General features: G+C 31.6%; 1 protein-coding gene and 2 non-coding genes across 3 annotated transcripts in view; all 3 read right to left on the bottom strand.

Moving 5' to 3' along the window:
• The window catches only part of LOC128887986 (uncharacterized), a 456,277-nt gene that overhangs the window by 124,892 nt on the left and 305,395 nt on the right, over positions 1-25,990 (bottom strand). The window contains exons 4-5 of the mRNA XM_054144535.1: positions 19,459-19,677; positions 14,624-14,749 (exon numbers count right to left, since the gene is read on the bottom strand). Coding sequence (XP_054000510.1) covers positions 14,624-14,749; positions 19,459-19,657 — 325 coding nt within the window. The 5' untranslated portion in view covers positions 19,658-19,677. The remainder of the gene's footprint in view (positions 1-14,623; positions 14,750-19,458; positions 19,678-25,990) is intronic.
• Trnaf-gaa (transfer RNA phenylalanine (anticodon GAA)) lies at positions 16,143-16,215 on the bottom strand. Its single transcript has one exon. It is a non-coding gene; the product is annotated as a tRNA-Phe (tRNA).
• Positions 17,145-17,217, bottom strand: Trnaf-gaa (transfer RNA phenylalanine (anticodon GAA)). Its single transcript has one exon. It is a non-coding gene; the product is annotated as a tRNA-Phe (tRNA).

Here is a 25,990-nt window from a genome sequence, read left to right as displayed (position 1 = left end):
CATCTCTGCTTCGCGTACAATGGATCTTGTCGACATTATAGAAATATCAACCCTTTCACGAGTACTATGAAGTTGGCCCAACATTTGCAAAAAAAATTTAAAACAAGTGAAGTTATGTTTGCCTGTCGAAGAGTTTTAGAGTTCTTCGCCGATTTTCGAAATAGTCCCGTAGTTTAAACATACGAAACATCCATTTGAATACCTGTGCGGGCTAACTTCACATTTCCAGATAATAAATATCGCTAGAAATTTACTAATTGCGATTTTCGATTTGCAAAATATATAAAGTAATAAAAACAGAAAATTAAAGATCAATACTGTAACATATAATTGTAATCAAATTTCTGAATAACTCTAGCCATGGATCGGAAAGTTGAACAATAAATGTCTCTTTCGTTCTAATACCAGAAGAATGATCCCCTTTCATAATTATTTAATGTGTACAATGATTGATGAATTTTTCACATATAATAAGTAATTAATTTTCGTTGTAGCAAGCTTGAGACAAAAAGTTTCTGAATATAGCCCTCGAAAAACCTAATCTTGATCTCTGAATGCCAACGATTCCTTGCACCTATTCGACGCTATACCCCGTTTAGATTTACGTTAGATTAACACTTTATCTACCGGGCTACTTAGAAACAGTCTTTAATTCGAAAAAGAATTTTCTACAGTAGCATATGCCAATCTAGGCTGACAATAAATCCTTCATACTATTACTAGGTACATCGAAAGCCAAGTCTGTGTCCAAAAACTGAACATTGTAAGTAGACAACCATCGACACAGTAAATAAATTCGAAAAGCTAAATACTGCAATTAAAAAGCCTATAAATAGGCTCCCGGTAAATAAAGTGTTAACTGACAAAATATGCTCAAAGGTAGCACCGTACACCTCGAAAGTCCACAGGTTCCCCGTCCCTAAGACGAACGAACTGGCCAAGACCAATGCACGCATCACGGAATTCTATTTGCCCCGACATTTCGTTCCCCCCCTCGCGTTTGCCAACCGGACCCCCTCATTCACTCGCTTTAATTGCATAATTGCGCCATTGTACCCGCGCGGAGGGGCCCCGTGAAAGGCCAGTCCCTCCCGCCGACGGGGACAGCCTCTCGAGGTGAGAAAAAATGCCGCGCAGGGAGGGGGCTTACACCTGAACGGGGTTCGCCAGGTAGCAAGGCGAGCGAGGAATTCTCCGGTGTCGTACCGAACGCGATTCGTAGCCGTCGTTAGTCTAATTAGTAGGGGTGTGCCGCAGTGTTGGGTAAAACGTAATCCATGATTACGATTACTGGATAACCAATAATACAGAGCAATGAACAATCGATAGTTACGATTAATCGCTGAATTAAACGAAACGTGGACTGGATCCTCAATTTTTCAGTATGTGGAGCAATACAATAAAAATAGACACTCATTTATTCTTCGACGTTTTGAGTCATGATAATAGCCTTCCTCGAGAATTTCTTTAGTAGATAATACGAAGCAACCAGTAATCATGATTAATGAATATTCAATAGTTAGATTAGTTGACGAATTAAACAACACGTGGACTTGATACTAAATTTTTTTAGTACGTGAAATAATACAATACAAAAACGCACGCATATATTTTTCGGCGTTTTAAGCCATGGTAATAACCTTCCTGGAGGAATTATGTAAAAGGCAATATTGGATAACCAGTAATTAAAATTAATGAATAATCAATAGTCAGGATTAGTCGACGAATTAAACAACACGTGGACTTGATCCTAAATGTTTTTAATACGTGAAATAATACAACACAAAAACGGACGCATATATTTTTCGATGTTTGGAGCCATGGTTAATAACCTTCCTGAAGGAATTATGTAGAAGGCAATATTGGGTAACCAATAATCACAATTAATGAATAATCAATAGGAGGCAAGGTCAAGGTGTCGATGAATAAGAAATATTTTAAAACGCAATACAATGAAAGTGTTTTCATAATATTGTCAGAGTTTTAAATTGAGAAATTATCTGAAAGTCTTAGAGAGAAAGTATGGGTATTGATGATCTAAGAATGCCTTGCCTGGCCACGCCAAGCATTTGGCTTCCAGGTCGCGGACATCTAGGCAAATTTTTAAACAGTCTCAGTTTGTGGCAGATACGCTATTTAGCTTCTTCATTTTACCACCAAAGTGCGGAACAGTCACTTTGCATGAGTTGTCATTAGGGAACGTCAGCACTGTTGAACACAGCATTTTAACTGCCCATAGTTGAAAACCACCGAATTGTGTTACATTGTGTTACACAGTGTCGCCTTTACACTTTATTATAAAGCACCTCCATGTACTGCCAGCTCATTTCGATTTCACATATTTTTTTACTTTCTTGTTTATTTTTTATGGGGATCTCCTATTTTTCAATGATAACTCCTTTTCAATGAGTCCTCCACTTTTTCATGTACTTGGCGTAACTTTTTTGCTTTTTTGAAGTTTTTTTATTTGTTTTACTTCTTATATGAACAGTAATAACTACCTGTATTATAGAGTATTAATTATTTGATTTAGGTTAAGGAAAGCATAATTTATTACAAAGAAACCACCTAATATATCTGCCATGTTTGAAATACATCGATACATTCAACAAACTCATTTTTAAGAAGTAGTGCAATTTCTAAGGCCACTATATAAAATCTTACTTCCCTCTATTCATTGTTATCATTAACCATTAATATTTCAGGTATTTAGTTAAACAGAATTCAATAAAGAAGTTCGAAAGTGTTTCTAAGCTTGTATAAGATCAGGAAATAAACATAATAATACACATACCATATTAGAAAGAAAATTCCACAACCGTATGCGATAATTTCAATTTGACTTTCTCGCTTAAAAAAAAAGGAGAAAAAAAGGCATAGAAAAAAAGTACCGTCATCGTTGGTGGAATTTCTACGTTAACACAATCGGGAATAGGGAACCGTTCGTGTTGTCCTTAATTTCCTTCCGAAATTTCTCATTATTCGTAAGCAGCTGCAGCAGATAATGCGCAGCCTGCGTTGGACAATCATTATTGCAAGACGCGTATTATTTCATTTAGATTGCATCTCGCTGGACAAATTATTGCCACGCACGTGTTCGAGGAGTCGCCGTCGCATAAAGCAGTTTCAAAGTTCTTTCGAGTTCGACACCGAGAAGACTTTTGGTATCGCGGTTACGAACAGCTGGCCGTGCCCTTAATTTATTTCCCTGGGAAATATCGTCGACTTCGTGCGTTTAAGAGCAACGCCCCACGTTCGCGTCATTAAATAATCATCGGTTATCCGTGGACATTTCGTTTGATCGCGTATCAAGTATTAAATCACCTGAATAAATAACATATTTTTAAGTTTACGACCCGAGTACATTCCAAAACGGTGGAAGAAAATTTAATTAACGAGAAAACGTTGATGGTTATAGTTGAAACTATAATAACAACCGATTTCAACGAGATAACAGTTAATTAGAAATTCCGTATTATTTAATCTTCTTTATTTTTAAATTGATCTGTACATTTATTCTGCTATTCTGGATTGTCACTTTCCTGTCTTTATTAGAATTAGTTTCACCTGCGCTATTCTACATCTATTTTTTTATTATCGTGACTCTCTTCTTGTTATGCTTTCGTTTGTTTTTATTGAAATCCTGTTGCTATTTCGATTCACTGCATTCTATACCGTGCTGCTTCATACAATTTTACAGTATTTCCATTGCAATATTTTAGCGTCTTATTAATTAATAAAAACAAGTTTTATAGTATAAGAAAAGATAGTATAAAGAAGTTTACGATATGTTTTATTTAAAAAGATTAAAAGCCTCAACACAATTTTTCGTAATAAATACAAGGAATCAACGATTACACAACATACATTAAAGAAAATAATAGCATCTCTATAAAAAAAATAAAAAAAAAAAAAAACTCAGCAGATTCATGTAAAATATTATTAAAGAATTGACGTTGATTGCCACTTTTCAGTTGATTATTAACATGTTTAATGTAACAAACGAAACCTGACATATATCCCATATCGTCGATTGACAATACTAAAAACTAAATGGACTGCAATGGCGTCTTCATCTCTATTTACTAATAGTCGTCTTGACACTGTAATCGTTTTTATGAAAAAAAACACATTAATTTTAACGAGACAACCTTCTTTATGTTCCATCTTTAATTACCATTAAACATTCGCGTAATATGACAATGGCGCCAGAAAGAAGTCGATTGACCTACTGATTCACGAAGGAACACGCGGTTGAACAGTCAGTCGAACGCGAACACCATACAATAAGTATAAGTACTAAAATCGCGGGGTATAATTAGTAACGTATAATATTAAAAATGTTTAAGACACGCTTGTGATTTAAAATTTAAAGCACATTATAATCTACAACGGGCAGAAAGCTCGAGAAATAGTTAAATGCACTTTAAAGTTGGCAATTCTAGGAGAACTAAGCTGTAGAAGTTAAACATAAAATCCTTTGAAAATGGTCGGTTTTATGATCCGTAGAAAAGATAGTATTTGTACTTGAAGGCTATTCTACAATTTTATATTGCAATTGCTGGGTTGCAGTATAACCTGAAATCCCGACACCACGCTATTGACAATAGTCCCAGGTAAAAGGGGAACGTTCTTCAGCTTCCCCTATCATGAGGTGATTGTCCTGACTTTATATACCTCCAATAAAGGTATCGGACTGGTACCGTCCAAAGGGTGATCGGGTAAAGCCAAACACAGCACAAGGAACTGTTATATTTTACCCTTTTAATGACATTTACGCATTACCCATAAAACTCTGATTTTAAAAATTTGAGAGAGAAGAGAATTCAAATTCTAAATTTAAGATTTATCAAACAGTCTTCGGTTTATTACAAAGCAGTAGATTTCGTGTAATATTTTGCACATTCATCCATTACATTTCATAAACAACTGTACAACAAAATCAAATAACTAGTACAAAATATTTCTAATCTATTCTAATTTAATTAGAATTTAAATTATAAAAATATGTTACATCATATATCGAACGAAAGAAAACTTATCAAAATGATTGTTCGACTGAATAAATGCTTATGATATTATGTACTTTTGATTTTTCCGTCATTCATTATTCGAATAAGAGTATGCAGATAGAAAATACAGAGAAATTATTAGAAAAATACATGTTTGTAATAATTGTTTTGTTATTCCCACTGACGAATATTCGCCAAGTAAAATTGTACCGTAAAAGAGACATTTATTAAAAGCTTATTTTTTCTAGCTATAATGACGCTATTTTTATTTTACAGAGATTTTACTTGCGTCGTAATATGCTTCACATAAAACCACAAACACTAGCATACATAATATTTTATATTATCTACATTTGTTTGTAAGTTATTTGACTCAACAGTGTTCTAGTGCTCTACTTCAAAAGAAAATATTTTCAACAAACCTCATCGTACAGAAAACAAAATAAGCTATTTTTAGAAAATAAATTTTATTAAACTCTAAGTATTTTACTATCGGAACGTAATATACAACATACATATTTTTGTTCGCGCGAAGAGGGGCAACTTCTTTCGTTCAAAATGTCAAGAAAATTGTTAGTATTATTATCAGGATGTGTTAGCTCTTACGACTAAAACAATTTGGAGATCTTTTTTCGTTTATCTTTTTCTTGTGCTTGCTTTTCTGAATGTAATGAATAATAAATGAATTCCTGTTTGTCGCTTATGCATTTAAAATTCTTAAGAACATGTTTTCCTTATCTGATCTCATGATCGTGGGTTTGACGTAATGTCGGTCTGGTAATCTTAATAATCCATCCGATCTTAATATTAATGAGCGTTACGAGTTCAATGTTTCACGTAGCAGGGACACTATTAATCCTCAATGTGCTGGATGATGTTATCCTCGTTTCTGTTTTAGAATCTACATGGTTACATTGTATCAGCGATTCTCAAACTTCTCTACTTCTGGAAGTACTCTGCACATTTATAAATTCATACGGTGCCCCAAAGAACTTTTGTTTATGCGGTGTATACGTTTACCGTATTAGAACTCGAAACTTTGAACTTTCCGAATACTATTAATTCGCTTAATACATTATGAAAAATATCTTGGGAAACTTGGGTAATTTTTAAACACGAATGTTCACTGGATATTAACAAAGAGGTATTGCATGATTTACTTCAATCTGTTTTAAGTTAAATATGATTACAATTATTTCTATAATAGAACTGTATAATTGTATTTATACAAATCAATTTATTAAAAATATTAATATTGCTATACATACCTATGATATGTTAATATTTCTGGGGATACATAACTATCGAACAATAATGTATTAGAATGTTTACATTACAAACTCTGTGTTTATAATACCCTAAGAGAAACCTACTACTGCCCTCTTTTCAAAATCAAATTTAATTTCTGACTTACAGTGGGTGTAGAAAGTATTCGTACACCGGTCAATTTCCAAAAAAACTGTATATAATTGTAATTTATTAACTTATTTTTTATAAACAATGACATTCTACATATTCTCGAAAATCTCTAGAATAGATAGGGTACAAAAAAAAAATAGCTATTTATGTAAGTTGCGAAATTAACAAGAAAAAAGAATTAATCGATAGAAATGTTGAAGCAATAACTATTCGCACAACTGTTTAATTTTTTAAATTTCATTAAAAAAAAAACAGAAATTTACATTAATTTACAAGTATATGATACTTTCTTCGTGGGATTTCCTTTTGATTTTATAATTATTGCAACTCTTCTAAACGTTAAATTAACTAAATTATTAGTTATTCGAAGTGGGATCTTCGTCAATTTTTTTATTAGAGCCATTTTTAAAAGTACTTTACTGGAAATTTGATGTTTTCTAATTCGTACGGAGCAATAAACTAATGTGTTTACGTCAAAAACTCTACTGTAAATGGTTTGTCATAAGAATCGTACAAATACTTATTGCTTCTATACTTTTACCCACATTTCGCAGTTTTTTATCAATTTCACAAATTATATTAACTAATAAATGTTGTTCGGACTATATCTATTCTAGAGATTACCGAGGATATGTAAAATATCATTGATTATAAAAAAAGAAGTTAAGAAACTACAATTTCACAGAAAAGTTTTTTGGGAAATTGATCGGTGTACGAATACATTCTACACCCACTGTGAAAATATGTTCGTTGAATATGAAATCGATGTACGTAAGAATGTACATTAAATTTCAAATTAAAAGTAACATGTACGATGCCAATAGTTTACACTGAAAGCTTCAATGTTTGATGAAGTAATTTCCTGATATAAAATACAAATAGTCTTGTAAAGTATTTGATTTTCAATGTCCTTGTCTAAATTTTCTTACACTCACAATGATGGAACAGAATGTTCTTGCGTAAACAATATTATAGGGTTACACAAAGAAAAATTAATAATTATAAGTGTATTATGGTTAAAGGTTGGTCTCGTCAGATTATAACTACTAAATAGTTTTCCCTACTCATTTTACTATTGTTCGTTCACTTCGAAGAAGAAAAAAGAAGAACATCCTAATTCAAATAAATATTTTAAATTATAACTTCAAACTTCTTTTGGAGAGTCTAAACAAATTTTATATTCGTCACATTTTGTATTCGAATCCATCGCAGTTATATACTCGTGTTTATTAAATTTAAAAGTACAATATCATATTATTTTCATATACCGCGTAAAAAAAATAGTATAAAACAAGAGCGCACAAAAACAGATTTGACTGCAATTAAAAATAATTTCTTGTTTGATATACAATACAAAGTGGCCTCTAAATTTCACTCGAACGAGATTAGTACATGTATTTGAAAATGGTTACTCATAAATTCAATTATCGATTATTTTTAGGTCCGTTTACAAAAAGAAAAAAAGAAAAAAAAATAGAATTGAAGTTAACATCGAAAACTATTAGAAACAAGAGAAAGCGTAGCAGTGTACCTTTTTTAAATTGTAAATGAATATGATGTAAACTCAAAAACAGGTTCTGACTGATGAACCCTAATGTTCTATCCTTTTTCATCAAACTCGGTTCTCTTTTTAGGTCTCGTTCATTCACCTTGAGATATAGTTCTACCGGCTCCACTCCTCGTATTCGCAATCTAGCCATTATTGTAATTTTCTTATAGAGCTGCATCTGACGCGTAATATTTCAACAACTTCTAAGCGACCGTACCGACTTTAACGCACTGCTTTTATACTCGAAATGGTTCATTTCCAGAACACTAATTAAGGAAAGGAATAAAATACTTTATAATTCTCTCCTATTAATTTTATAATTAACCATCTCGGAATCTAGTTCGACGAGTTATTTCAATCCGAAAGAAAAACGAGTAGTGCGCATTTATAATGAATGAAGAGTATTTTAATAATTACAGAAACTCAAAATTAAAATGGGAATAAGAGTCTGGTTAATATACGTCAACATTTTTCGAATATATCCAAAGTTTTTTATTTCGACGATGCCTCAATTAATATCCAATTGAGGGATTATGTTTCAATGAATTCATATTATGGGAAAGCATGTATATTACTCTTAAGTATCCTTTCGATCAAGAAAATATCTTCAGTTTCAGCGCTGTCTGTTATAGTAATACAGCATTTTCGCCAATGATTTTAAATGGCAACTAAATGTTTAATGGAGTAAAAATAAAAATATAAAGGAGGCATATTCTTGCCTTATTAATTCTTTTCCCTGTTGTTCTTATTATCAATAGCAGATTATCATCAAAATGAATGAAATTACTTCAAAATATCAGTTGAATTGAGAAGGTATATGCGTGCTTTTTCTTTCTAATGACATAGGAGTAATTCGATACTTATAAGGACGTTACATTAAAATGGAAAATGACTAATAATTTGCGTCAAAGGGACTCGAAATATTTGAAATTCCGATTTGAACACCGGTCCAGTTGCCAGTCAAATAAAAGTTTATTTAATAGATATTTTATAGATAATACTTTTACTATTTTTTGCGTTCAATTTAATAATATGATTTTCAGTCTAAGCACTGTCATATTGAATTTATAACGCGACATTCTATTGGCTCCATTTATGTGATAGGAAAACTATATGTTTAGTTTAATTAATTAAGACGAATGAAACAAATAATGTTGTACATACAGAACATATTGTAGCAGATTAAAAAAAAAGGAAGTAAGTCGCATCTTCGCGTTGATAGTTTTCCCTAATTGCTATTATTATCAATCATCGAATTAATTGTTATTAATATAAACGAAACATAAAATCTATATCGGAGTATCACGTTAATTGGGAAGGAGTGCTTCATTTTTACAAACACGCAGAAACAGCTATACAATTATAAGGACTCCAAATTAAAATGGAAAATGAAGATTATTAATTGCACTAAAAACACTTGAAAAATTGAAAGTTTCTGTTTAAACAACGGTTCAAACATCAATCTGATGAAACACATACAGTGGGTGTAGAATGTAATTTTCCAAAAAATTTATGTGTGAAATTGTAGTTTCTTAACTTCTTTTTTTATAATTAATGATATTCTACATATCCTCGGTAATATCTAGAATAGATATAGTCCAAACTACAATTACTGGTTTATATAATTTGCAAAATTAACAAGAAAATGCGAAAGATCGAAAGAAATATAGAAGGAATAACTATTCATACGGTTCTTATGATGAACCATGTACAGTAGAGTTTGTAACATAAGCACATCAGTTTATTGCTTTGTACGAATTAGAAAACATTAAATTTCCAGGAAACAAGACTTAAACAATGCTCTAATAGAGGAATGGAAGAAGATCCCACCCCGAATAACATCGACATTTAGATAATTTACCTATTAAAACCAATTGCCTAGAAAAATTGCAATAATTACAAAATCGAAAGGAAAATCCCACGAAGTATTAATTATTTATGAATTAATGTAAATTTCGTTTTTTTTATGATGTTTTAAAAATTTATTGTATGAATATTGCTTCTATATTTCTATCGATTTATTGTTTTTTCTTGTTAATTTCGCAACTTATATAAATAAGTAACTTTTTTATACTGTATTTGTTCTAGAGTTTTCCAAGAATATGTAGAATATCATTGTTTATAAAAAAGAAGTTAATAGATTACAATTTCACATAATCTTTTTGGAAATTGATCGGTGTACGAATACTTTCTACACACTCATATTTTCGACATCAAGGAAATAGTACTCCTACGCTAATTATGGTCAGGCTGAGTTTTCAATAAAAAATTCAAAAGGGACTCGAGCCTAAAAGGAACGTTCCTAAATGAGGAATTCATTCAATAATAAATCATTCGAACGAATAATTTTTGCGTGTTCTATTAAATTAATCGAGTCGAGTTACATTTATAATATACGTACGAAAAATGTTGAGGCCGAGGCTCGGAAGAGACGCAGATACCAGAAACACGAAACACTCACAAAATCACAAACACAAGCACACGTGAACATTGGCACACGCTGCGCTACACGTTAGCGCTACGAAACATCGTCCAAACGCGACGGAAGCACAAATCCGACTGATCGGGGAACAATGACCAAAGTGTCGACGATCCGAGCCGATGGAATCCGTAAATAACCGAATTTCGGCGACAAGATTACGCGATGCGCGGTTATTCGCGAAAACGTAAACAGCAGCACGCGAGGAACGCACGGACCAACGTGATCGAAGGTAAGTGACCTAGGTAGGTATTCGAGGAAGTTTGCTGTGACCACCAATTCCAAGAAGGAACAAGTTGAAAATAGAGGGGAAACGAAGGACAATAGACGGTGAAAGTTGGAACTACCGCGAAAAGAGTGAGCAGCTTCGCCATTAGGACTTCAATACTTTTCAAGCACAATTAGTACATACAGTGGCTGTAGAATGTATTCGTACACCGATCAATTTCCCAAAAAACTTTTCTGTGAAATTGTAGTTTCTTAACTTCTTTTTTTATAATCAATGATATTTTACATATCCTCGGTAATCTCTAGAATAGATATAGTCCGAACAACATTTATTAGTTAATATAATTTGTGAAATTGATAAAAAACTGCGAAATGTGGGTAAAAGTATAGAAGCAATAAGTATTTGTACGATTCTTATGACAAACCATTTACAGTAGAGTTTTTAACGTAAACACATTAGTTTATTGCTCCGTACGAATTAGAAAACATCAAATTTCCAGTAAAGTATTTTTAAAAATGGCTCTAATAGAAAAATTGACGAAGATCCCACTTCGAATAACTAATAATTTAGTTAATTTAACGTTTAGAAGAGTTGCAATAATTATAAAATCAAAAGGAAATCCCACGAAGAAAGTATCATATACTTGTAAATTAATGTAAATTTCTGTTTTTTTTTTAATGAAATTTAAAAAATTAAACAGTTGTGTGAATAGTTATTGCTTCAACATTTCTATCGATTAATTCTTTTTTCTTGTTAATTACGCAACTTACATGAATAGCTATTTTTTTTTTTGTACCCTATCTATTCTAGAGATTTCCGAGAATATGTAGAATGTCATTGTTTATAAAAAATAAGTTAATAAAGTACAATTTTACATAGTTTTTTTTTAAATTGATAGGTGTACAAATACTTTCTACATCCACTGTAGTTCAAAATAATTTGAGGAGTTGGAGAAAGTGGCGGTTTCATTGTTCGCGAGGCCTTTAGCAACAAATCTTGTGTAAAAGAAGGCCGGCCTTCAACTAAGGGCATGATACATATTTGTATGCTTTTGATATAACAAGCGATTTATTGTAATTTTCTCTAGACAAATATTTTAAAAATTATAACATAATGAAGAAAAAGAAACTTGTCTAAATGTTAAAATATTATTGGTGAATTGAAATGATAAAATATTATTAGTGCAATTAAAAGTGAGCATGACAACATGACAAGTTGTTACTAATTTAGTAAAATTAATTAAATTAGTTCGCCTTTTTTCGTTCACCATTACCAATCAATACCAGCTTTCCTTGCAACACACATGCTTGAATTCATATAAAATAACTTTTTAGAACAAATTTAAATTTTAATGTACTCTAAATTTTCGTATTGTTAAGGTGTATTAAATACTTCTACAGGGAAAGTAACTTAACAAATTTGACGTAACGGTCATAGACGTAACATTCACTGTGTAGAACCGCCACTGGATGGCGATTTGGAAAATGAAGTAAATACATAGTTTATGAAAAATAAATTAAATAATAGAAAGGAAAAATGTAATACATATATTGCTCAGAACAGGTTCCAGAACTTCGATGGTGTATAATGTGTCTCGTAGAATGATGCAACTTTCCTATTGCACATACTACACATTAATAATATTACACATTAGTAATACTTACACATACTATGATATACTTCCTACTATCATATTTCTTACTCTCGTCACAATTTGCAGATCACGTAATATACGGGCAATATAAACAATATATACACAAAACGTTTGCATTATGTTTATTGTAATTAATTCAAAACTTTTTGCTTTTAACTGTCTTTGATAAATTTTTAATAATATTCATTGAATATATACAAAACTCTTTAAGGAAACCACTCGATAAATTGTAAAGCTCTCACACTAATAAAGAAACTATATTTACTGCACTCTATATTATAAATTATGTGATGCAAAATTAAGATATTGTAAAAGTTCAAGTAAGATATTCGTATAATTTTTCCCAAGTGAAATTTAAACACTTGGAAAAACAGACACACTTGGACAAATTGGAACACTTGTTAAATGAAACTAATTAAATATTCAAAATAGTATAAGAAAAACATTCGTACAATTGTTTACCTTCAATAATAACTATATTAACACCTTGTTGACAGTGTCATAACCATCGGAAAATCCTTTATATTTCTAGAATATAAAATTATTAAAAATAATTCGGAAATACAAATTTAGAATATTTCGAATCCATTAATATACATTCATAGTTATTTTTATCCAATTTAATTCGGAGTCCTTGTGAATATTAAACCACGCATATTTCATTATAAAAATGAAATCGCATATATTCTTTTCTAATTAAAGCGATACTCCGAAACAGCTTTCATTCATGTCGATAATTGATAACAAAAGCATCAAAGGGAAGAAGTATTGAAACGAAAACGTGTTTCATTTATTTTGTTTACCCCATTTTGAAACTTTCTGTATGCACAACAGATTTAATTAAATTGATTTTAATTGGATTAAAGTAAACATTTAATTTTCTGATGAAAACAACAGAGAAAATAGAATATTATACAATAAAGTGAAGATGATAATGTTCAGTGATACGTAAGATTATTCTTTAAATGTATTTCACCGCACTTTATATATACAACACACACTTCTTTAGAGGCATTCAAAAATGCTTTTGCTTTAATCAATTGCTTTTAGAACAAGTTTCAGTGCAGTCGATAAAACTTGTCTTCTATCGATAGCACTGACAGTATCAGCACAAGACGCGTGAAAGTGTAATTCACGAAAACATAGTTTTTCTTAAGGCGCTTGGAACATCAAAAAATGAAAAAAAAAATCACTTTTTTTTTATACAAATTTAAGCGATTCTGAACAATTCTACGCAAAGAAAATTGAATTTGGAGCACTAGAGGTGTTAATTAAATTTTTTTGATAAAAGAAATGGAATTTTTTTTTTACAAAATTTCTTTTTGTTAACCGCAGAGACGCGGCTACCTTGGTTACAACCATAGAGTATTGTTTTTCCGGATAAAGAAGGCGGTAAATTATCAAAAAGGCAGTGTTTTAATCGATTTTGATAAAAAGAAGTACGATTAGATAATATTTATATCGATAATCGAGCGGGACCTAGGTTTCTGGTATAAAGGTACATTTTTCGCCGAAACGGTTAGGCCGATATGATCCAAATTTTTGACACGCGTTGTTTCATAGTTCAGCCTAATTTACACCGTTCAATTATCGATGTAAATGTTATCAAATCGTATTTAATTTTATCAAAATCGATTAAAACACTGCTTTTTCGGAAATTTACTGTCTTCTTTACCCTAGAAAACAGTACCCTATGGTTGTGACCGAGGTAACCGCGTCTCCGGTCATCCGCAAATTTGAATGTCGTTTTCTCTTCTAGAAAGTTGTCAGTTGTATTTCCTTATATTTTTTTACAGTTTAATCGCGTTCTTTTTACTAAGTTCGTGTCGTCGAACTTTTTTTGTGAGAAAAAAAGAAATTTTGAAAAAAAAAAAGATTCCATTGTTTTTTTTTTTAAAAAAAATTTTTTTTAAAGTGCTTTTTTTTCATTTTTTGACGTTCCAAACCCCTTAAAAAGACATCGTACAGTCGTTCTTTTTCGTGGTGGAGGACAACATGTAGATACATTCTTTATAATCTTCAAACTATTTAGTATTAAAAATAAAAAAACATAATTTTTTAAATTATATATAGTCAGTCATTGATAACCGACGTGGCGCTTAGCGTGTTACGTACTGATATATGGACGCACACACGTAGCGAAAGGGTTGAACTAAAAATATTATACACAGGACAAATAGTAAAGTGTTCAATCGAGGGAGAAAAAGGGGAGGAAACGTGGCAGTAGCAGAGAGAAAAGAGGGGTAGCGGTGGAATAAAGTAGAAATCGTTGTAAACTTACCCTTGTGTGTTGTTGCGTGATAAGCTCGTGCTGGTGTAGGCGGTCCGGGGGTGGCGGGAGTGGCCGCGACGTAACTGCCCCCGCCACCCCCCGGGAATAAAGAGTATAGCCCGTAACGACTCACACCTGTAAGATCATTAAAGAAAAGAATTAATTTTTTTCAATCAGTTGCATATAGTTTGTGAACAAAATTTATGTATTTCAATCGAGGAAAGTATCAAAAGAAAATTGACAATGTTATTGTAAAGTATTTTTCAAAAGGTTCTTAGGGATTTGGATTTTTATAAACAAAATGTAGCAATCCGCATAGTCGTAATAGACACTTAAACGACTCCATCTTTCTCGTTCATATGTACTTTTACTTAAAATAAAATAACTCATACCATAGCATCAGTGTTTTTTAAAGAAACAAAGAAGAAAACTTTCCAGATTTTCCCTGGTTCATACTAGTTTTAAAGGCACTGGGTCCCTTTTAATAGCCAAATCTTTCAGTCACAAAATGTGAAACGCAAAAACATACTAACATTTTAAAAATATCATAGAAAAAGATAATGATTTAGGACATAAATCATACTTAGAGTGTGTGTGTACAGATTATTTATGTCCATTTTAAATTTCAGTAAAAAATTAGTTTCAATATTTAATTATGTGAATAAATATTTTATTATTTGTTTTAATACCCAATGAGAGCGAAGTAAATGTAATAATACATTGTAAAAATTAGAATTTGATAAAGTACAGTAATTTGAAATTCTGTTACCTAGTGAACAAAAAATTACAATTTGACCGCTACGTAAGATGAACCGTCATCGAATACAAAGTATACATTGTTTACTAATCTGTGTTAATTCTATAATTATACACTGTCAATCATTACAACTTAAACAGTTCTATTATAGTTATCTTTTTTGAAATATTTCGTTGATATGAATCGACATTAGCAAACAATTATTTTAGATACAGTAAATTAAGTAATCGTTAATACAAACAACATTAATCCTTAGAAATAATTAAATAAATTTCCTTGTATGCATAACAATCTATGCAATGAAATATAAATGATCTGAATTTCAATACTAATATAAAATGTAATCCACGTATATGAAAATTATATGTATTAAACAAAGTAAGACTAATGACAAACAATTCTAAATGTATTATAAGATATGATATACTAAGGAAAGGACAATTATCCGCTTTAAAAGAAAAGTACGATTTAACGAGAAAAACATTCGAGAGGTTTCCTGGTTTAAACGGTCATTATAATACAAATTCAGATTGAATTACAATGAAACACACTTTTGTGAGAAAATACGAATTTATAAAATAAAAGCGGTGAACGATTACTCGCAATAATACTAAAGGAATAAAATTAAAAAAGGTAGACTCCATAATTACTGTTTTAATTGAGAATTAAAATTTGTTTTTTTTTTTTAAAGAATATGTATCAATTAAACAAAAACGTTTAGAGGAGGGTTTATATTGACTGTAAAGAAAAAATTAATAAAAAAAAAAGTTTTGCCGAAACCCGGGATTGAACCGGGGACATTTAGATCTTCAGTCTAACGCTCTCCCAACTGAGCTATTTCGGCTGTTGAGAAAGAACACACTGCTGGATATTTTGTAGTAAATTCAACACAAATTACATGTTCTAAATATCCTATCAATATTATTGTGTTAATTTAACATATCATGATTGCGTAAATTGATAACACAAGTTCTATGTTGAATAGATTAACACAAAAAGTTGATAACTGGAACATTTTTTAAAGTCAGTTTTACAAACTTGTAGTGTTACACATGTGTTAAATGTATATTTTTTTTATGTAATATTAATACGTAACCATTCGTTAAATAATAACATACATATCTCGTTAAAAACTAACACAAATAGTCAGTAACCTTAACATAATTGTTATGTTAATTACCTACAGTGTTTTATCATTACAGAACTTCTAAATAACATTAAAATTAAATAAAATAAATTAAGAAATATCTATTTACCTGATAAAATAGAGATAATCGTTTTTTCTTTAATATAATTACGTATGAATTAAATGACAATATGAATAAAATACAAACCGACACAATTTTTGTATAAAAACGTACACAAATTAAATGTGCAATATTTGTAATAATTGCAAATAATACGTGACGTTTTTTTTATATTAAACCGACGCAGACAATGTGTAACAAATTCACGAGACACTAAATATAAATGTTGAGAATCTAATCCACTGTAGTTATGTGTTAATTTCCAGATGACATTCAAATGTGTTTTATTTATAACTTTTCACTATTGTAACACAAAATTTTTGTTGGGAGCAGATAATACATCGAACTTCAGTTAAGTTTACACTCAGCTGTGTGAAATGATCAACACAAAGCATTTAACCAATGAATTTTTAAACACATGAACCCAAAATTTTCAACTGTGTAGCTTACACATGCATATAATGATTGTAAGAATTCTTTATTCGTAAAATGCGATTTGAGAAAAAAAAAACGAAAAAAAAAGTTTTGCCGAAACCCGGGATTGAACCGGGGACATTTAGATCTTCAGTCTAACGCTCTCCCAACTGAGCTATTTCGGCACATGCTAATCATCGCATTGCAGACGAAATTGTAGTACATCTACAATTCAACACTTTTTGCTTGTATTTTTATAAGTAAATTTCTTTCTTTCTTTGCTTACAATACGCAATAGTTCAAGTAATAAAATATTGAAATTGTTCTTATATTTATTTTTTACACATATCTTTCTTTTTTAAATTAATTATGTTATTTGTTTTCTTTCTTTTTTTTGTTGTTGTAATTAGACACTTATTAAGGATAAAGATTATGTTGAAAATTAATAATATTGGGTGTTCTCCTATCAAACTATTTAATTTATTATTTCTGTTCAATGTTTTCAGACGAACTGTTTGTGCCAGTCTTCGTAACCACCAAAATAAAAAAATGCATGCAAAGTCATTAAAAAAAAATATTAAACTTTCATCATTTTAAATGATTAAACAAAAATTTACTTTGAATGGTAGATATACTTTTTTAGATGCTGTTTTCAGACTTAAAATTGAAATATAAAAAAATAATGTAGAATTTTAATACTTCGGCTAAAAAATTACTAATTTGTAGTATCGAAATATTTGCTATATGATAAATTCTCTGTTGCTTCTCGTTCGAAAGTATGAATTATTAGTCGTGTGCTACACGATCGTACATGAATGTATAACGAGCGTTGTAAATTAACATTAACATTTGTTTTCCGAATTACGACTCGTGTTGCGCGTGACAGGATTTTCGTGACTTCCATGCGAAAACTATATAGGTATTACAGTTTATGGCATAAATAGTTTATAATTTCAAAATTTAATAAATAAATTTTGTCAACTAATTTGCTGTTGTTTACGTTACTTTCAAATATCAACTTATGATATTATTATGATATTATTATGAATTGGTTAACTTTCCCGAATCGTGTCGTAGGTGCGTCTCTACTTGTGTCCACCATGCGGTATTTCGTTGTTTTTTGTTTGAGATTCGATGTACAGTAACAGTTCATAGTACGCATATTTCACGGGGTAACTCTATTGTATTCTGTTTATTGTATTTCTAATATCTCATCATATTAAATTGTTAAATGTTAATCTGTTGGGTTTCACTGTCCCAAATCTAACAAAGTGTAATTTCAAATAGAAAATAATGTGAACAAAACTAGAGAATGTGTTATTTTAGTTAACACACTGTAATATTGTATGCAACTCACAAATATTATTACAAACTATTTTAATTGCACGTCTGTTAAACATACTATTACACAGAAAAAATATAAATTAAGAAATAAAATTCATAAATCAGTTACAAAATTCGTTTCTTCGTAATACGAAATATTAACAAATCTAATATTTCTTATTTAAAATGTTCATTATTTGTGAATGTTTCTTTGTTGAAAAATATTCTGAAACATTAAAACCGTTATATTTATCATCCAATTACACTGTAACGGAATCATCAAAATAAACACTAGGTACTATAATTCTTTCGTATCGATCAAATTTACTACGACAGAAGTCTATTATAGATAAGGCTCTATACTATCATAAAAGGAGTTCCATTTCTGAATGTTTGATAGGAAAATATTAGCTCCTTTGATAAGACATGACTGTAATTATTGTTGTATTTCTGTTTGAACAGATTTCATTCCTTACTCATATATGATTACTTTACAATAAGGTTCTTAAACAATTCAAAATATTATTACGCATGCGATTTTAGCAACTATTCGTTTTAATAGTAACTTTCGTTATTTTAATTGACAAATATCTAAATTGAAGGTGTTTAGTCATTTTCATTCATATTTCAATAAACAATGAAATTGAAAATTTCTTTCAATATATTTCTTTATTTCATGCTATATCACACTAAATACCAATACATAATTTAATAAGTCACAAAAAAGTTGTAGTCAACATTTACAAAAATCAAAAGAATTTTATCCTTATCGGTCTTTGAACTGAGAATAAAAAGTCCTAGCAGTGATAACTAGTACAAATAATCAGTTATTTTCCGCCCGTTCGTCGTTTTACGAACTGATCACCTCCTCAGTCAACTACTTTACCGGGTTAAACTATTATACCTTTCAAAGAGCAATCAATCATAAAAAGACTGCGTCAATGGACGTATTATTCGGGAAATTACGCGAAAATTTACAGTAACTTAAAAATTCAATTGTATTTATTAAATCCTTAAATAAATAACTAACAATAATAGAAATATTTTTTGTCCCACGCAAATAAGTCAAAATCGACAAGATTTAAAGAAAGTAAAAAACATACCTTGATTGTGAGCCGGTGCAGGGGTAGCGGCTAGGGGTGGTATGCCCTGAGACTGACTTGTGACCTGATTGGTTTGCGCAGGTGCTAAGGGCCATAGGGTTGCTGCCGCGGCAGGGCCGGACGCTTGTTGGGCCCGGGCACCCGTGTCGCCCACGGGACGATCCCCAGTCCCACTTTGGGCCACGGGAGGGACCAACATCGAACCTCCCCCTCCCGAGGCTGAAATCACAATGAACGACGACATTAGTCAAATTAATTGTCTAATTTCACGCTGAGGACAGTGTATAAAGTATTCTCAAATTATAGAAACAAATTGCATCAAGATAAAGAGTTTCCTAAAGAAAAGCTTCACGATGTTGTGTTTTTAATAAAATACGAATAGTATGGAATATACAGGATGCAAACAAAAGTTGCATGGTATCTAGGGGGACATACAGTGATGTAATCTGTTTTTTATTAATTTAATTTTTTATTGAGATATTATAGTCACCTCCAGTTTTTTAAATGGAATATCTAATATTTTGTTTTCGAATTCGGATAAATCATCAAATTTTACGTAAAAAGTATTACATGAAATGGGACTTCAAATGAATAATTACTGAGATATCTTCAAATTAATAATCGTCTATTAGGAAATACGCTTAGTCAACGTGATTCTTAGCACGACTTCATTCACGTCGGTAGGTCATGTCTGTAAACAAGCTGCCTGTTAAATATTAATAATCATCAACACGAAATGCCTATTTTGTATCTCGGTAAGCGTTAAAGTCGTATTGAGAAAGGTGCTACATTTTTATTACGACGTTCAGTAACAGTGAAACAACGTTATGATAATTGTATATGGTGCGTGTGAAGAAAATTCTACAAGAGCTAAGATTTTGTACCAAGCTAAGTATCCTGATCGAAATCGACCATCGCATTCTACCTTCTAAAGGCTTGGTCGAAGACTCAAAGAACATGGCAATTTTAATGTACAGAAACGTAAAAAAAAAATATATATATGTTGAATTGAGTAACCTCCTCCTTTTCGAAGTCGGTTAAAAAGGTACCACAAAGTTGTGAATAATGAAGGATGTCGTACTTCAACATTAGCAGTTATTGCCCATAAACTTCTTTTATACAGTGGGTGTAGAATGTATTCGTACACCGATCAATTTCCCAAAAAACTTTTGTGTGAAATTGTAGTTTCTTAACTTCTCTTTTTGTAATCAATGATATTTTACATATTCTCGGAAGTCCCTAAGATTGATATAATCCAAACAACATTGACTAGTTAATATAATTTGTGAAATTAACAAACAAAAATGCGAAAAGTTGGTAAAAGTATTTCTATACTCGTTTTGCGGTAAGTATTTATACGATTCTTATGACGAACTATTTACAGCAGAGTTTGTAACGTAAACACATCAGTTTATTGCTCCGTACGAATTAGAAAACATCATATTTCCAGTAAAGTACTTTTAAACAGTTGTGTGATTATTTATTGCTTTAACATTTCTATCAATTAATTGTTTTTTTCTCGTTACTTTCGCAACTTACATAAATAGCTATTTTTTTTGTAATCTATCTATTCTAGAGATTTCCGAGAATATGTAGAATGTCATTGTTTATACAAAATAAGTTAATAAATTACAATTTTACACAGGTTTTTTGGAAATTGATCGGTGTACGAATACTTTCTACGCCCACTGTAAATATCTCAATAATTTTTCATTTGAAGTCCCACTTCATGTTCATCCGAATTCGAAAAAAAATATTAGACATTCCATTTAAAAAACCGAAGGTAACCCTAATATCTCAATAAAAAAGTAAGGTAATGAAAAACAGATTACAGCACTGTATGTCCCCCTAGATACCATGCAACTTTTGTTTGAAACATTTTGTCGTACAACAAATACCTTACAATTTATTTGAGGTCGTCACGTTATAAGACTCATCCTGTATATCCGATTATTCTATTTTTAATTACATTGGTTGTGTACTTTTCGAGAAATGTAACCAAAAATAAAATCAATTTGTATACAAATTGTACAGTGTTGAGCCTCCATAAGTAATTACGCGTGTCGCTGTACATGGGATATCTCTCGTCAGAATAATGATACAGCTGAGGAAACAGATTCGGATATGTCTTTAATCATAGTAAGTTACGGGACTACGTTTCCACGGAAACGGAACGGAAACAGAGAGAAAGAGTGAGCAGAACAAAAACCGGAAAACACGCTAGAGCACATTGGAAACGAAGAAACGGCAAAGTGTACGAACTCGGTGTGCCCACGTGCAAAAACCGAGAAGGTAGAAACAATAGACAGAGCTCGAGATAGAATACAGAGCGTTCTCAATGAGTTGAACGAAGCAAGGGTCCTCCATTTCCTAGCGAGGGCGAGTCACCGAAGGGATGGCCACGGAGGGATCAACGTTGAGGAGTATCAATGGAGGAGGGGTAGCAACAGGTCGACAAACATAATGTAGTCTCTTAGAAACACATATGCAGCCACGCACGTACATAGAATCGTCTCAACGTCAACGTCACATGCAGAGATCTCTGCTTTCGTGACTGTTATCATGTATAATGGAGGGGAAGTCTGACTTTTACAACTCTCTATGTTTCTGTACCCAAAACTTTTTCTTAACTCTTCCATCTTGCCATATCTTTCTTCTCTCGTCTATATTGGCCCATGTCGTATCAGAAAATCATGTAAATTAGTATAATAACTTCTAAATCTCAGACGTCAACGCCATCCAATTATTCACTAACGTTTTTAACATTTCCGACCTGTCAGAAAATAATTTGAAAAAACCAATTATATGGTATAAGAAAGCATTGTAAATAATGGATTCTAGATGAAATTCATTGAAACTGTTAATATATTATATCAAGATGTAATCGATAATTGTTTTGCAATCGATGAGGAACAATAGAACCAACTTTATTTTTGACACACTTCAAGGGTTTCTGTTGGAAGTTTTTTAGTAAACAAGGCATATCTTCGTTAACTGATACAATGGCACGCGGTAGCTACTTTAGAGAACAAGAGCAAGGTACAATTTTAGCATACAGAGAGCAAGAATTGAGAATACGTGAAATTGCACGTAAACTCGAGCGATCTTATAAAGTTGTATTGAATTTTTTACATGATCGTACTAAATATGGGAAAAATAAGAAAGGGGGACCTAAGAGGAAGTTATCTCCTCGTACTGAAAGGCAAATTGTTAAGGTTGCGAACAAAACGTTGCGAAGAAATTGTGAAGGATTGTGATCTCGGCGTTTCTCGTTGGACTGTCCAATGTGTCCTTAAACGTAATTCAAACATTAAAAAACAAAACATGATGTCCGCACCTACACTTTTGCAACGTCACAAAATAGCCAGGCTTGAATACGCACGAGAGAACACGAACAGAAATTGAAATAATGTAAGTTAAGTTTAGACATTCTTAAATCAAGACTTCAGCTTCATATTCAATATTTCTTACTTAATTTAGATTATTTTCTCTGACGAAAAAAAATTCAATTTGGACAGTCCAGATGGACTTAATTCATACTGGAGAGACCTTCGTAAAGAACCAAAATACTTTTCGAAACGTAATTTTGGTGGAGGAACATTTATCGTGTGTAATAATAGTACATTGAGTCATAAATGTTCTTAGACGTTTCTTTTCGAAGTAGAGTTTTTGGTTTTACAGAAATTTATTATAAAAATGGACTGGATTCTATAGAAAAATGACATATGGTAACACTGGTCCCATTGCCAAACAGAAAGTATCTTCAACAATTTTTGTATTGATTTGTGTATGTTACCTTTGTTTTGCTTTACATCTTAGAAGAAGTTTATTAGAAATTCATGAATTTTTTTGTAGTAACCGCTATCATAGCGGCGCTATACATAGGACGTTACAGACGTGCACAGACGCTAAACTGCAGGCAACAATCGAAGTTTTTGCAACGGCCGAGGTTACCAATCAGCCGCGTGAGACCTCCTATCTGCATATAACAAGCTCTCCGCTATTCAGGCGACGCAACGGCGATTCTTATGCTAAGACTAATGAGACTAAGGTTTTATGCTTCCTCCTCTACTAATCTATTCCATACTAAATTACCGTCCGCGCCATACTTTGGCAAAATTCAACGAACAGAGTTCACCTTCAAGAACAGACACAATTGATCGAGAGAATACAACGAGAGAGTTACCACTTTAGGTATGGATGTGTGTACGTATGTTGGCCTCTTAGACGGAGAGCCACAGCCAAAAAAAGTCTCTGAATTTACTAAGCCTAGTTTTTTTGTAGTTTATTACAGTGGTTGTGTACACAAACATACTGGGGTCAGTCAAGGGAAACTGAGAACAGGTGTCAAAAAAAAAAAAAAAAATCAAATTCATATTTTTCTTTTTATCTCTTTCGGAGAAGAGATAATGCCTAAATTATTAAAATATTATTTGTAATGTATATTCTGTAAATATATAATATAATCTAGATTGTTAAATAACAATAAAGAAAGAAGCAAGCCGTCAACTGCGATGTCGAGCGCGCGCGAATTGCACAGTATTTATTTCTTTGTACATACATTGTGGCCGACTGACCAGCTCCGTCCCCACATTTAGCTGACTGACTGTCATAACTATCATTTATATGCAATATACTATTTGTATAACAATTTTTAGCCTTAGTAAATTCATTTGATTACCTTCCCAGGTACGACAGCTTCGACAGCGTACCTGAGACACCTGTTCTCAGTTTCGCTTGACTGACCGCAGTATGTTTGTGTACACAACCACTGTAATAAACTACAAAAAGACTAGGCTTAGTAAATTCAGAGACTTTTTTTGGCCCTGGCTCTTGGACTATCTATTTAGGTTCGTATCTCAAAAGTGGTTTACTAGAAAAATATCCAATTTACTATAGCGACTTATACACATGAGGCACTGATCTCATTTAATTGTTATACATTTCTGAATTATATTTTTTACTTTCTAAAGTAGCGTTACGTTGAAAATGGAAGTTTTATCCGAAAGATTTAACTACTACGCTAATAGAAAGTTCTGTAACAAAATTGCCTGATTTTTCCATTCACGTGCGTAAATAGGTTACAAGTTCATGTTTTCATATTTTCGAATGATATCAATTAATGTTTGGTCGATGACTGGAATGCATCCATGGATTCACAGAATGTTGGCAACGCTTGTTTCATCCTGAAACTATAATTTCTCGAGACATCGTACCTTCGCAAAATAATACATAATTTGAGGGTTGCATGACTTTCAAGTTGACCGTGCATTCGAGAAAATCCCAAATTATATGCATCGCGTATATTGATGTTATACGTAAAACGATGTGTTAAACATGCATAAATCGTCGCGTCGAACTTATCGAATTTTTATAATTTGCCGTACGATCAAGTGGTAGACTTTCTGACGTTCAATTGGACTATGAGACTTGTCATGGGTTATTGAACTCTATTTGAGTAGCCCTATCATTAGAATCGATTAGCCTCTTTCAGATCTTGATTCTCTTTTAATTTTCCTTGTAGCCTTTTTAAAAATGTTCATTTTAAATTGCTGATTATATGTAGCATGAATTACACCATTTTCACGGTGAACTTATAACTCTTTTCCTTGCCACTTGATAACTATTGACAAAATTTGGACGAAGACGTGAAATAAAAAGATTGAAAATAAACTATTTATTTTCACAAAAAATAATTCCAATGTTTGCTTGCTAAGGGTTAATCATTATACAAAATAACTCCAAACTCTTCAATTTAACAAATCGTTCAACTATGGTACAAAAAAGGAATTATATATTGCGAGGAATGTTTCTCTACCGTCCAGAAAGTTTTTGTTTTAAGCATAAATTTGAAGGACAAAGAGGATTTTACAACTACTTATACTGTATTATAGTTGAATAATTTGTTAAATTGAAGAAAATCATAAATATACATGGTTGAAACGTGTTTAATCAAATTCATGGAACGATATCATATAATAAACGAATGCTTTGAAAATTTCAAAAATTTCTTTACGTGCATAATCAATGATACAGCAATATAATAAACATCCAAATTTCTATTATTTACTACGTATTTCAAACTCGTATGTATTTTATTGTTTTTCGTTGTATGCTGCGTAACATTTAGTTTTAATTATATTCTACGGTATGTGTCGTTTAATTTTTAGGTTTTAGTTGCAAGAATTTCTGTACCCTTAGGTGTTATAGTAGCATTTATGCTGCACCCTTTCTCATTTCCGCTATTATTACAATTATTTGCAATAAAAATGAAAAATAAATTAGAGAACATGAATAAATAATAAAAAACTCGCCAATTCTCTATATAATAAGATATTACCACGGACCAATGGTTGCGTTTTGCATACTGGCAATAAACACGCGCCAGCCAAGAAATCGGTAGTGCCCAGCTGCTGGAACGCTTAATTATTACAATTCACCCATATGAACGGTAGCGCCATTAATAGCCCCGTTGAATGTTATTACGTGCGTTCTGACAAATATATATAACCATCGATTGACAGGTTGTCGA

The sequence above is a fragment of the Hylaeus anthracinus genome, unplaced genomic scaffold, assembly GCF_026225885.1.
Source record: "Hylaeus anthracinus isolate JK02 unplaced genomic scaffold, UHH_iyHylAnth1.0_haploid 11989, whole genome shotgun sequence".
Lineage (NCBI taxonomy): Eukaryota > Metazoa > Arthropoda > Insecta > Hymenoptera > Colletidae > Hylaeus > Hylaeus anthracinus.
Note: the sequence above shows the minus strand (reverse complement) of the source record. Positions and strands in the feature narration are given on the sequence as shown.